Source organism: Grampus griseus (genome assembly GCF_964374135.1).
Source record: "Grampus griseus genome assembly, chromosome: 10".
Lineage (NCBI taxonomy): Eukaryota > Metazoa > Chordata > Mammalia > Artiodactyla > Delphinidae > Grampus > Grampus griseus.
The window spans coordinates 72,644,093-72,659,201 of record NC_139004.1 but is presented as its reverse complement, the minus strand read 5'-3'; the positions used below and the strand labels follow the sequence as shown (position 1 = coordinate 72,659,201).

The 15,109-nt window shown below is 35.9% G+C and overlaps 1 protein-coding gene across 1 annotated transcript in view; it reads left to right on the top strand.

Annotated features, from left to right (window-relative positions):
- DNAH12 (dynein axonemal heavy chain 12) overlaps window positions 1-15,109 on the top strand; it is a gene marked incomplete at its 3' end in the record, with an annotated part of 211,639 nt that overhangs the window by 62,703 nt on the left and 133,827 nt on the right. The window contains exons 14-17 of the mRNA XM_082663999.1: window positions 526-651; window positions 1,812-1,946; window positions 2,279-2,472; window positions 3,456-3,699. Of these exons, the coding sequence (XP_082520125.1) occupies window positions 526-651; window positions 1,812-1,946; window positions 2,279-2,472; window positions 3,456-3,699 (699 nt within the window). The remainder of the gene's footprint in view (window positions 1-525; window positions 652-1,811; window positions 1,947-2,278; window positions 2,473-3,455; window positions 3,700-15,109) is intronic.

Sequence of the window (15,109 nt, the reverse complement as noted above, 5' to 3'; positions counted from 1 at the left end):
TTTTGGTTTGGTTTTGCCATTCACCCCTAAACTCTTTCTAGACAATTGCTGTATGCTAATGGTAGGCAAAAAAAGTGGTACTGTCACTGAAGATGCAAAACAAAATAAAAGATGCTAAAATCTTTGTCAACAAAGATTCAAAATTAAATACATAAGAATAAAAAATGTAAAATCTTTTAAAAGAAAAAAATTTAAAGGGTTGCTGAACAAAAGCTGCATATTTCATCATCATTTTCAGTTATCTACATGGAGACTCAAGAGTACATTTCTGTTAAGTCAACTGCAAGTGAAAACTTTTAAAAAGCTTTATTTCTGGTATAAAAATCTGCAATTGTGTGGTATGAAGCCAAATAAATAACCCTACAGTTATTGAAATACCCATATGGTTTGGGTAATATGAAATATCAGTTAACAATGTGAGTCAGATTGAAATTTGAGAGAGTATTAGAAATTGTTATTGGTTCTCTTTTTCATAATGCTTTAGATTTTGTATATGGTTTAATATACCTGGAGTTTCTTCTGTAGGAATCCAAACGCCGGATGAGTTACTTTTTAGATGTATTTCTATTTCCTCCAGAAGACTTAGCTTTAAATTCAGCTGTCCTTATGTGGCCTTGGAAAATTAATCCCATCTTTGATGAAAATGATGAGGTGAATATATTTTTCAATATGTAGTTTTGTATTATGATATTTTAAGCACAATGTTCGTTTAATTTTCATACATACATGCCATCTACCTTTAAAAAGTATCTTCATGTGTCCGTATGATTTTGGGGTTAGCCACATTTATGGCCCTGCAGGCTTAGGCTTAACCCACAAAGTTGTAAAGAGTGGGACTGACAGGGCTTCCCTGGTGGCACAGTGGTTGAGAGTCCGCCTGCCGATGCAGGGGACACGAGTTTGTGCCCCAGTCCGGGAAGATCCCACATGCCGCGGCGCGGCTGGGCCCGTGAGCCATGGCCGCTGGGCCTGCGCGTCCGGAGCCTGTGCTCCGCAACGGGAGAGGCCACAACAGTGAGAGGCCCGCGTACCACAAAAAAAAAAAAAAAAAAAAGTGGGACTGACATTAAAAAAGTCAGAACTATTTACAAATTAATAATAATAATTGTAAGCTCTGTGCTATTAAATCATTTAATACTCACAAAAATCCCAGGTGCTCCTATTTTCCCCATTTCATAGATGAGAAAAATGAGTTTCAGAGAAGTTAAGTAACTTTCCCAGGAAGAAGTAGCAGATTCAGGATTTTATATAAGACTGAATATAGTTCAGATTTTGAAAAAGTCCTAATGTAAACTAGTTTCTCCTAAACTGGGAAGTGAGATGGTATAGTAGTAATGAAAAGCATGGACTTCAGTTAGATAAGCCAGAGTTCTAATCCAGATTTTGACTTTTATGATTTTGTGACATTGGACATGCCTCTTAACCTCTATATGCTTAAATTTCTTTACCTCTGAAATGAGGATACTAATACTTGTGGTAATATAGGTAGAGTGTTTAATCAATCTTGACATAACAAGTGCTCAATATATGGTAGCTTTTATTATTTTCCCAGAATCTGTTAAATAGTTAAAGTATCTATTTAATAAATAAGAATTGTTACAGTCACTTCAGAGATATAGGAAAGTTTTTCTGTGTGGTTTTGTGGTTTATTATTCTTTTCATTTTTATATCAGTCAATGTTTTATTTTTGTACAATGTTTTGTTTTTACTTCGCTGATGTTTTTTGTTACTGTATAAAGCATTCGGATTTCTGATTTGATAATTCTTTGCTTTGTAACAAAATAGTTAACATGAATAATTTTCTTTTAAAGCTCCTTGAGAATGCTAAACATAAAAAAGAAAGTGAGCTAATAGAAAAGAGAGAGAAACTGATTTTGGAAATAGAAAAGGAATCACGCCGCATGGAAGAGTTTGCAGAATTTGCAGAACTGGACCGCATGCAGCAGGTCTGATAAATATAGACAGTAGCTATGGCAGGCTGGTAGATTAATACAGGACATGTTTCTATAATATAGAAAAACCTGTGCTTACTAAGGCAAACAGAGGCCTGACTCTTAGGCCTGGGACTGCTGCTAATTATGTAATCTTTTTTTGTGATTTAGTTTTCTATTTGTAAGATAGACATAACCATACCTTTTGCTGTGTCATGGTGATGTTGTGAAGTTGATGTTTAAAGTTGCTATATAAATGCAAGGACATAGCCTATGCAGTATTATATAATTTTATTTTTATAACATTTCTTGGGTATTTCTTGAAATAAAAAATTATTTGCTTTCAGTATGTGACAGATGTAAGACAACTACAAAAACGTATTCAGGAATCTGAAGAAGCAGTTCAATTTATTAATAAAGAAGAGGAACTTTTCAGATGGGAACTGACAAAATATCCTGAACTGGATAAATTAAAAATTAACATTGAGCCCTATCAGAAGTTTTTTAATTTAGTTTTGAAGTGGCAACGAACAGAAAAACGGTAATTTCTGGTAATAAAAAATTAAGTAAAGATATACAAAGATTTATAAAATGTACATTGATTGTTGTTGTTGGCTAGGTGTTTAAAAGTAGGATTTATCTGTCCATTTGAAAGAGAAACCAAATATTATATAGAAGCATCAAATATTGCTAAGGCGCCACCTAGCCTTACTAATATAATATCTAAAGTCTCACCTGGGTTTTCCAGAGTTGATTCATTTTTTAATGCAATTAATTCATTTGACTCATTCATTTGACACTAAGAATTAGAAGTATGGAGTCAAATCAGCATTTCATCTGGATACTGTTAGTTGTCCGTTTACAGTCTGATTCATATTTTTGCACATGCAGCATAGCTGAAATTGTGGTTTTAGTATTGTCTGTCATCATTCTATCTGTGTGACTGAGAAAAACTGTTAATTGCTCTTGTTCTCAGTTATTTCTACTATAAAATGAAGGGCCTAGCCTAAAGAATCTGTAAGGCCTTTTCACACACCAGAAGTCTCTGAGTTTAATATTTTTTAAATTAAAATATCCTATTTTTTTCACTTAATTCTGTTTTTAATCATTCTTCCTTAGTCTTTTTTCTTTAATAAATTTATTTGTTTATTTTTGACTGTGTTGGTTATTCATTGCTGCATGCAGGCTTTTTCTAGTTGCGGCGAGCGGGGGCTACTCTTCGTTGTGATGTGCGGGCTTCTCGTTGCAGCAGCTTCTCTTGTTGTGGGGCACGGGCTCTAGGCGCACAGGCTTCAGTAGTTGTGGCTCGTGGGCTCTAGAGCACAGACTCAGTAATTGTGGCTTGCGGGCTCTAGAGCACAGACTCAGTAGTTGTGGCGCACAGGCTTAATTGCTCCACGGCATGTGGGATCTTCCTGGACCAGGGGTCAAACCCGTGTCCCCTGCATTGGCAGGCAGATTCCTAACCACTGTGCCACGAGGGAAGCCCTTCTGAGTTTAATATTACTTTTTCTTTCAATTCAGGTGGATGGATGGAGGGCTTTTGGACCTTAATGGGGAAAGCATGGAAGCTGATGTAGATGAATTTTCCCGAGAAATTTTTAAGACTCTGAAATTTTTCCAAACAAAGCAAAGGAAGGAATTACAAGAAAAAAGAAAGGCAGCAAAAAGACGATCTCTGGGAGAAGAGAAACTTGAAGAAGAACCAAAAGAGAATCCTACTATTACTATGTGCACTGCAGTAATGGAGCAGATAAAAGTTATTAAGGTATAAACACATTTAATGACATTTTTAAAAGCCCTGGTAGAGTTGTTTGCATCAAGTGCTAGTGAAGAGAAATGGAAAAACTGGAAAGCAAAACCAAAGCTGAATCCAGAAAACTTGACCTATTAATACATGCTTCATTCTTTCCTGATGATGTCATCGAAATCAATCCCTTCATAGAACAATACTTAACAAATAGAAGACTGTAATGACCAGTTACAATGATTGGAAGAGGGTAAAAAATTACTAGAATAAACAAGTTAGCCTATACTATGGGCAGCAACCCAGGGTACCAATTAGCTGAGAAAGGTTTGGAGTCACACTACCTAGGTTTATATCACAATTCTGCGCTTGGTAATGGCAATATGCCACTTGTGCAAGATATTTAACTTCTCATGCCTCATTTATAAATAGAGGATAATAACAGTTTTTGTGACAGTAAATAATACATCTACCTTCCCAAGGCAGTACTGGCAGTGGTTCTAGTGGTAGTGCCAAGTTTCCACTGTCGGCATGCTCAGAGTGCAAACTCTGCTTTTCAACATTGTTCCTGTCTGTGTCTAGCACTCTCAGATATACTATGAGCTGCCTGAAAATTTTTTTAAAGTAACTACTTAAAATTTTTTTCAATATTTAATAAATTTGCATGGTTTAAAAATATAAAAAGATATACCTGAACGGTCTCCTTGCTGTGTTTCTCACCTGTTATTAGGTTATCAATGTTACTAGTTTCTATTGTATACTTCAGGGTATTTTTACATGTATAACAATGTGAATATATATTCTAATCCTTCCATCTTTTTACATAAAAATAGAATACTGAAAAAAAATAGCATACCGTTTATATTATTTCCCCCCTTTGTTTTAATTTATCTTGGAGACCTTTTCTTATTGTATATAGAGTGTTTTCATTCTTTTTTACACCTATAAATATTATATATTGGTGTAAAATTTCTGTGTGTGAAGGTGTGACTGTAAGGTAAATTGCCAAAGAGTAAATTCCAGGTTAAAATATTACAGTTGAATTACCTTCTATATGGGTTTTACCAGTATGTTCTCTCACCAACCTTGACAACAGAATATCATCAAACTTGGGTGTTTGTTAATCTGCTAGAAGAATTTCATTTTTCTTATTACATAAAATGTTAAGCCTAAATTAATATATTTAAGAATATTTTGTATTTCTTTGCCTGTGAGCTATTTGGTCTTCTTGTCTATTGTTTTAATTGAATTTATGGTCTTTTTTCTTACTGATTTCTAGTCCTAGAAACAGGACTAGGGAGATTAGGCTTTGTATGTTAATATTAATAGTATGTTAATATTTTATTGAAGATTTTTGAGATTATGTTCAGAAGCAATGTTGGTCTTAATTTTCTTTTCTTGTAATATCTTTGTCAGGTTTTGCTATCAGGATTATGTTGGCCTTATGAAACAAATGGGAAATTTTATCTCTATTTTCCAAAAGAGTTTTGTATAAAATTGTTATTATCTCTTTCTTAAATATTTTAGAGAAACGTTTGCTAGTGAAACCATTGACCTGGAGCTTCATGGGAAGGATTTTGAAAACAGTTTTAATTTTTAAAATAGATATAGGAATATTCAGATTTGTGTTAATTTTTTGTCAATTTTGGTAAATTGTATTTTTCAAGGAATTTTTCCATTTTCTAAAGTTGTTAAATTTATTGCCATAAAGTTGCTCATAATATTTATTTATTATCTTTTAATGTTGGTGGAATCTATAGGGATAACTCCTTTTTCATTCCAAATATCAATAATTTAAATTTTCTCTCTTTTTTCTTAATCAGCCTAGTTAGGGATTTAGTTATAGTTTATTGTTAACATTTAAGCCTTTGGTCTTTTTTTTTTTTTTTTTCGGTACGCGGGCCTCTCACTGTTGTGGCCTCTCCTGTTGCGGAGCACAGGCTCCGGATGCGCAGGTCTAGCGACAATGGCTCACGCGCCCAGCCGCTCCGCGGCACGTGGGATCTTCCCGGACCGGGGCATGAACCCGTGTCCCCTGCATCGGCAGGCGGACTCTCAACCACTGCGCCACCAGGGAAGCCCGATCATATATGGTTTTTATTCTTCAATTTGTTAATATGGTGTATCACATTCATTGATTTGTGTATGTTGAAGAATCCTTGCATCTCTGGGATAAATCCCACTTGATCATGGTGTATGATCCTTTTTTTAAACATCGTTATTGGAGTATAATTGCTTTACAGTGGTGTGTTAGTTTCTGCTTTATAACAAAGTGAATCAGCTATATATATGCATATATTCCCATATCTCTTCCCTCTTGTGTCTCCCTCCCACCCTCCCTATCCCACCCCTCTAGGTGGTCACAAAGTACAGAGGAGCTGATCTCCCTGTGCTATGCGGCTGCTTCCCACTAGCTATCTGTTTTACATTTGGTAGTATATATAAGTCCATGCCACTCTCTCACTTCATCCCTGCTTACCCTTCCCCCTCCCCGAGTCTTCAAGTCCATTCTCTACGTCTGCATCTTTATTCCTGTCCTGCCCCTAGGTTCTTCAGAACCTTTTTTCCCCCCTAGATTCCATATATATGTTTTAGCATATGGTATTTGTTTTTCTCTTTCTGACTTAATCACTCTGTATGACAGACTCTAGGTCCATCCACCTCACTACAAATAACTCAGTTTCATTTCTTTTTATGGCTGAGTAATATTCCATTGTATATATGTGCCACATCTTCTTTACCCATTCATCTGTTGATAGACACTTAGGTTGCTTCCATGTCGATGGCTATTGTAAATTGAGCTGCAGTGAACATTTTGGTACATGACTCTTTTTGAATTATGGTTTTTTCAGGGTATATGCCCAGTAGTGGGATTGCTGGGTCGTATGGTAGTTCTATTTTGAGTTTTTTAAGGAACCTCCATACTATTCTCAATAGTGGCTGTATCAATTTACATTCCTACCAAGAGTGCAAGAGGGTTCCCTTTTCTCCACACGCTCTTCAGCATTTATTGTTTGTCGAATTTTTGATGATGGCCATTCTGACTGGTGTGAGGTGATACCTCATTGTAGTTTTGATTTGCATTTCTCTAATGATTAGTGATGTTGAGCGTTCTTTCATGTGTTTGTTGGCAATCTGTATATCTTCTTTGGAGAAATGTCTATTTAGATCTTCTGCCCATTTTTGTATTGGGTTGTTTGTTTTTTTTGATATTGAGCTGCATGAGCTGCTTGTAAATTTTGGAGATTAATCCTCTGTAAGTTGCTTCATTTGCAAATATTTTCTCCCATTCTGAGGGTTGTCTTTTCGTCTTGTTTATGGTTTCCTTTGCTGTGCAAAAGCTTTTAAGTTTCATGAGGTCCCATTTGTTTATTTTTGTTTTTATTTCCATTTCTCTAGGAGGTGTTCTAAAAGGATCTTGCTATGATTTATGTCATAGAGTGCTCTGCCTATGTTTTCCTCTAAGAGTTTGATAGTGTCTGGCCTTACATTTAGGTCTTTAATCCATTTGGAGTTTATTTTTGTGTATGGTGTTAGGGAGTGTTCTAGTTTCATTCTTTTACATGTAGCTGTCCCGTTTTCCCAGCACCACTTATTGAAGAGACTGTCTTTCCTCCATTGTATACTCTTGCCTCCTTTATCAAAGGTAAGGTGACCTTATGTGTGTGGGTTTATCTCTGGGCTTTCTATCGTGTTCCACTGATCTATATTTCTCTTTTTGTGCCAGTACCATACTGTCTTGTTTACTGTAGCTTTGTAGTGTAATCTGAAATCAGGGAGCCTGATTTCTCCAGCTCCATTTTTCTGTCTCAAGATTGCTTTGGCTATTTGAGGTCTTCTGTGTTTCCATACAAATTGTGAAGTTTTTTGTTCCAGTTCTGTGAACAATGCCATTGGTAGTTTGATAGGGATTGCATTGAATCTGTAGATTGCTTTGGGTAGTATAGTCATTTTCACAATGTTGATTTTTCCAGTCCAAGAACACAGTATATCTCTCCATCCGTTTGTAGCATCTTTAATTTCTTTCATCAGTGTCATAGTTTTCTGTATACAGGTCTTTTTTCTCCATAGGTAGGTTTATTCCTAGGTATTTTATTCTTTTTCTTGTAGTGGTAAATGGGAGTGTTTCCTGAACTTCTCTTTCAGATTTTTCATCATTAGTGTATAGGAATGCAAGAGGTTTCTGTGCATTAATTTTGTATCCTGCTACTTACCAAATACATTGATTTGCTCTAGTAGTTTTCTGGTAGCATCTTTAGGATTCTCTATGTATAGTATCATGTCATCTGCAAACAGTGGCAGATTTAAATCATCTTTTCCGATTTGGATTCCTTTTATTTATTTTTGTTATCTGATTGCTGTGGCTAAAACTTCCAAAACTATTTTGAAGAATACTGGTGAGAGTGGACAACCTTGTCCTGTTCCTGATCTTAAAGGAAATGGTTTCTTCAGATTTTCATCATTGAGAATGATGTTGGCTGTGGGTTTGTCATATATGGCCTTTATTATGTTGAGGTAAGGTCCCTCTATGCCTATTTTCAGGGGGGTTTTATTATAAATGGGTGTTGAATTTTGTCAAAAGCTTTTTCTGCATCTATTGAAATGATCATATTGTTTTTCTCCTTTAATTTGTTAAGATGGTTTATCACATAGATTGATTTGCATATATTGAAGAATCCTTGCATCCCTGGGATAAACCCCACTTGATCATGGTGTATCATCCTTTTAATATGTTGTTGGATTCTGTTTGCTAGTGTTTTGTTCAGGATTTTTGCATGTATATTCATCAGTGATATTGGTCTGTAATTTTCTTTTTTTGTAGTATCTTTGTCTGGTTTTGGTATCAGAGTGATGGTGGCCTCGTAGAATGAGTTTGGGAGTGTTCCTTCCTCAGCAATTTTTTGGAAGACTTTGAGAAGGATGGGTGTTAGCTCTTTTCTAAATGTTCGATAGAATTCACCTGGGAAGCCATCTGGTCCTGGACTTCTTTTTGTTGGAAGATTTTAAATCACAGTTTCAATTTCATTACTTGTGATTGGTCTGTTCATATTTTCTATTTCTTCCTGGTTCAGTCTTGGAGGGTTATATCTTTCTAAGAATTTGTCCATTTTTTCCAGGTTGTCCATTTTATTGGCATAGAATTGCTTGTAGTAGATGCTTAGGATGCTTTGTATTTCTGCGGTGTCTGTTGTAACTTCTCTTTTTTCATTTCTAATTTTATTGATTTGAGTCCTCTCCCTCTTTTTCTTGATGAGTCTGGCTAAAGGTTTATCAATTTTGTTTATCTTCTCAAATACCCAGTTTTTAGTTTTGTTGATCTTTGCTATTGTTTTCTTTGTTTCTATTTCATTTATTTCTTCTCTTATCTTTATGATTTCTTTCATTCAACTTACTTTGGGTTGGTTTGTTCTTCTTTCTCTAGTTCCTTTAGGTGTAAGGTTACATTGCTTATTTGAGATTTTTCTTGTTTCTTCCCTCTTAGAACTGCTTTTTACTTCCCTCTTAGAACTGCTTTTGCTGCATCCCATAGGTTTTAGATGGTCATGTTTTCATTGTCATTTGTCTCTAGGTATTTTGATTTCCTCTTTGATTTCTTCAGTGATCTCTTGGTTATTTAGTAACGTATTGTTTAACCTCCACGTGTTTGTGTTTTTTACATTTTTTCCCCTGCAGTTGATTTCTAATTTCATAGTATTGTGGTCAGAAAAGATGCTTGATATGATTTCAGTTTTCTTAGATTTATCAAGGCTTGATATGTGACCCAAGATGTGATCTATCTTGGGGAATGATCCATGTGCACTTGAGAAGAAAGTGTAATCTGCCATTTTTGGATGGAATGTCCTATAAATATCAATTCAATCTATCTGGTCTGTTGTGTCATTTAAAGCTTGTGTTTCCTTATTAATTGTCTGTCTGGATGATCTGTCCATTGGTGTAAGTGAGGTGTTAAAATCCCCCACTATTATCGTGTTACTGTCAATTTCCTCTTTATAGCTATTAGCATATGCCTTATGTATTGAGGTGCTCCTGTGTTGGGTGCATATATATTTATAATTGCTATGTCTTCTTTGATTGTTCCCTTGATCATTATGTAGTGTCCTTCTTTGTCTCTTGTAACATTCTTTATTTTAAAGTCTATTTTATCTGATATGAGTATTGCTACTCCACCTTTCTTTGGATTTCCATTTGCATGGAATTTCTTTTTCCATCCCCTCACTTTCAGTCTGTATGTGTCCCTAGGTCTGAAGGGGGTCTCTTGTAGAGAGCATATATATACGGGTCTTTTTTTTTGTATCCATTCAGCGAGCCTGTGTCTTTTGGTTGGAACATTTAATCCATTCACATTTAAGTTATTGATATGTATGTTCCTATTACCATTTTCTTAGTTGTTTTGGGTTTGTTTTTGTAGGTCCTTTGCTTCTCTTGTGTTTCCCACTTAGAGAAGTTCCTTAAACATTTGTTATAGAGGTGGTTTGGTGGTGCTGAATTCCCTTAGCTTTTGCTTGTCTGTAAAGCTTTTGATTTCTCTGTTGGATCTGAATGAGATCCTTGCTGGGTATAGTAATCTTGGTTGTAGGTTCTTCCCTTTCATCACTTTAAATATATCATGCCACTCCCTTCTGGCTTGTAGGGTTTCTGCTGAGATATCAGGTTTTAACCTTATGGGAGTTCCCTTGTATGTTATTTGTTGTTTTTCCCTTTTTGTTTTTAATAATTTTTCTTTGTCTTTCATTTTGGTCAGTTTGATTACTATGTGTCTCATCATGTTTCTCCTGGGTTTATCCTGCCTGGGACTCTCTGCACTTCCTGGAATTGGGTGTTTATTTCCTTTACCATATTAGGGAAGTTTTCAACTATAATCTCTTCAAATATTTTCTCAGGTCCTTTCTCTCTCTCTTCTCCTTCTGGTACCCCTATAATGCAAATGTTGGTGCATTTAATGTTGTCCCAGAGGTCTCTTAGACTGTCTTCATTTCTTTTCATTTTTTCTTCTTTATTCTGTTCCATGGCACTGAATTTACTATTCTGTCTTCCAGGTCATTTATCCATTCTTCTGCATCAATTATTCTGCTATTCATTCCTTCTAGTGCATTTAAAAAAATATATTTATTTTATTTATTTATTTTTGTCTGAGTTGGGTCTTCATTGCAGCACGGGCCTTCTCCAGTTGTGGCGAGCGGGGGCTACTCTTCATTGCAGTGCACGGCCTTCTCATTGCGGTGGCTTCTTTTTTTGCGGAGCATGGGCTCTATGCGTGAGGGCTTTAGTAGTTTTGGCACGTGGGCTCTAGAGTGCAGGCTCAGTAGTTGTGGTGCATGGGCTTAGTTGCTCCATGGCATGTGGGATCTTCCCAGACCAGGGCTCGAACCCATGTCCCCTGCATTGGCAGGCGGATTCTTAACCACTGTGCCAAACAGGGAAGCCCCTTTCTAGTGCATTTTTCATTTCGGTTATTGTATTGTTCATCTCTGTTTGTTCTTTAATTCTTGTAGGTGTTTGTTCTTTAATTCTTCTAGATCTTTGTTAAACATTTCTTTCATCTTTTCGATCTTTGCCTCCATTCATTTTCCGAGGTCCTTGATCATCTTCACTATCATTATTCTGAATTCTTTTTCTGGAAGGTGGCTTATCTCCACTTCATTTAGTTGTTTTTCTGGGGTTTTATCTTTTCCTTCATCTGGTAAATGGTCCTCTGCCTTTACATTTTGTCTATCTTTCTGTGAATGTGGTTTTCATTCCACAGGCTACAGGATTGTAGTTCTTGCTTCTGCTGTCTGCCCTCTGGTGGACGAGGCTATCCGGTTGATTGCTTTCATATCTGAATAAAAATTGTTACGTACTTATTATTTTATCATTAGTTTACTGTTTTTTCTTTGTTATTGGCTTGAATTTTTAATGATAGATTTATTGAGATATAATTCACATATAAAAGTTCACCTTTTAAATTATGTAGTTCCGTGGTTTCTTAGAATATTCACAGAGTTGTGTGATCATCACCACTATCTAATTTTAGAATAACTTCCTTACTCCAAAAAGTAAGCCCATGACCATTAGTAGTCACTGTCCATTCCCTCCTCCTCCCAGGCCCTGGTGTCCTATGAATCTACTTTCTGTCTCTATGGATTTATCGATTCTAGACATTTCATATAAATGGAATCATGTTGTTATATGGTCTTGGTGAATGACTTCTTTCTCCCTAGCATGTTTTCAAGGTTAACCCATGTGGTAATATGCCTCATACTCCATTCTTTTTTTTTTTTTTTTAATATTTATTTGGCTGCACCAGGTCTTAGTTGCGGCATGTGGGATCTAGTTCCCTGATCAGGGATTGAGCCTGGGCTTTCTGCATTGGGAGTGCAGAGTCTGAACCACTGGACTGCCAGGGAAGTCCCCATTCGTCTTTATTGATAAATAATATTCCATTATATGGATATACCACATTTTGTTTATCCATTCATCACTTAATGGACATTTGTGTTGTTTCTACTTTTTAGCCATTATGAGTAATGTTGCTATGAGTACTTATGTAAAAATTTTTGTGTTCTTATGTGTTTCACTTGATTTGGGTGTATATGTAGAAGTGGCATTGCAGGGTCTCATGGTAATTCTATGTTTAACTTTTTGAGGAACTGCAGACTGTCTTCCAAAGTGGCTGCACTGTTCCCACTTGCAATGCATGGGGGTTTCAGTTTGTCCACATCCTTGCCAAATTGTTATTGTCTATCTTTTTTTTTTTTTTTTTTTGCGGTACGCGGGCCTCTCACTGTTGTGGCCTCTCCCGTTGCGGAGCACAGGCTCTGGATGCGCAGGCTCAGCGGCCCTGGCTCATAGGACCAGCCACTCTGTGGCATGTGGGATCCCTCTGGACCGGGGCACGAACCCTTGTCCCCTGCATTGGCAGGCAGACTCTCAACCACTGCACCACCAGGGAAGCCCTGTCCGTCTTTTTGATTATGGCCATCCCAATGTGTGTGAAGAGGTGTCTCATTGTGGTTTTGATTTGCATTTACCTGATAACTAATGATGCTGAGCATCTTTTCATATGCATATTGGCCATTTCTATGTTTTCTATGGAGAAGTGTGTGTTCAGATCCTTTGCCCATTTTTAAATTGGGTTATTTACCTCTTTTTATTCAGTTGTACAAATTCTTTATATATTCTAGATACAAGTCGCTTATTAAATATAGATTAATTGATCAGAAGTGTGTGGGTTTATTTTTCTGGGCTCTCTATCCTGATCCGTTGATCTATGTGTCTGTTTTTGTGCCAGTGTAATATTGTTTTGATTACTGTATCATTGTAGTATAGTTTGAAATCAGGGAACTTTTTTTTTTTTTTTTTTGTATTTTTGGCTGCGTTTTTTTTTTTTGGTCTCCGTTACTGCATGCAGGCTTTCTCTAGTTGTGGCAAGCAGGGGTTACTCTTCATTGCGGTGTGTGGGCTTCTCATTGCCGTGGCTTCTCTTGTTGGGGAACACAGGCTCTAGGCATGCGGGCTTCAGGAGTTGTGGCACATGGGCTTAGTTGCTCCATGGCATGTGGGATTTTCCTAGACCAGGGCTTGAACTCATGTCCTCTGCATTGGCAGACAGACTCTTAACCACTGTGCCACCAGGGAAACGCTGATACCTTCACCTTTGTTCTTCCTTCTCAAGATTGTTTTAGCTCTTCAAGATCTTTTGTATCTTCATACGAATTTTAGAATTATTTGTTCTAGTTCTGTGAAAAATGCTGTTGGTATTTTGATAGGGATTGCATTAAATCTAGATTGCCTTGGAGGGTATAGTTATTTAAACAATATTAATTCTTCAAATCTATGAGCATGGTATATCTTTCCACCTGTTTGTGTTGTCTTCAATTTCTTTTCTCAGTGTCTTGTAGTTTTATGAATCCAGCTCTTTTACCTCCTTAATTAGATTTATTCTCAGGGATTTTATTCTTTTTTATATGATCATAAATGGGGTTATTTTCTTAAATTCTCTTCCTGATAGTTCATTGTTAGTGTATAGAAATGCAACCTATTTCTGTTAATTTGGTATCCTGTAACTTTACTGAATTCATTGATGAGTTCTAGTAGTTTATTGGTGGCATGTTTAGGATTTTCTATGTCATTATCATGTCATCTGCAAATAGTGACAGTTTTATCCCTTCTGTTTCAATTTAGATTCCTTTTATTTCTTTTTCTTGTCTGATTGCTGAGGCTAGGAGTTCCAATACTATATTGAATAAAAGCAGTGAGAATGAGCAGCCTTGTCTTGTTCCTGAACTTAGAGGAAATGTTTTCAGCTCTTCACCATTGAGTATGATGTTATCTGTGGGCCTGTCATATGACCTTTAATATGTTGAGGTATGGTCCCTCTGTACCCACTTTGTTGAGACTTTTTATTATAAAAAGATGTCGAATTTTGTCAAAAGCTTTTTCTGCATCTATTGAGATAATCATATGATTTGTATTCTTTAATATGGTATATCACATTGATTGATTTGCAGATATTGAACCATCTATGCATCCTTGGGATAAATCCCACTTGATCATGATGTATGATTCTTTTAATTAATTGTTGAATTCAGTTTGCTAATATTTTGTTGAGGATTTTTGCATCTATGTTTATCAGTGATGTTTGCCTATAATTTTCTTTTTTTGTGTTGTCTTTGATTTTGGTATCCAGGTGGTGCTGATCTTGTAGTATGAATTTGGAAGCATTCCTTTCTCAGCAAATTTTTTGGAATAGTTTCAGCAAAGGCAGTCCTTCTTTAACTGTTTGATAGAATTCACCTGTGAAGCCATCTGGCCTGGACTTTTGTTTTTTAGGCATTTTTTATTATTAAGTCAATTTCATTCCTGGTAATCAGTCTATTTGTATTTTCTGTTTTTTCCTGATTCAGTCTTGGAAGATTTTACATTTCTAGGAATTTATTAATTTTTTTCTAGTTTGTTTATTTTAGTGGTGTATAATTTTTTGTGTAGTCTCTTATGATCCTTTGTATTTCAATGGTGTCAGTTGTAACTTCTCTTTCTGATTTTATTTATTTGGCCCTCTTTTTTATTTTTTATTTTTCTTAATGAGTCTGGTTAAAGGTTTATCAATTTTGTATATCTTTTAAAAGTACCAGCTCCTAGTTTCACTGATCTTTTCTTTTTAGTTTCTATTTTATTTATTTCCACTCTGGTCTTTATTATTTCCTTCCTTCTACTATCTTTGGGTTTTGTTTGTTTTTCTTCTCCTAGTTCCTTCAGGGTAAGGTTAGATTGTTTGAGAATTTTCTTATTTCCTGAGGTGGGCTTGTTTGCTATAACCTTTCCTCTTAGAACTGCTTTTACTGTGTCCCATAGATTTTGGAATGTTATGTTTTCATTTGTCTCAAGGTATTTTTAAATTTTCTACTTGAGTTTTTCAGTGACCCAATGATTCTCTCTTTTTGTGTGTATC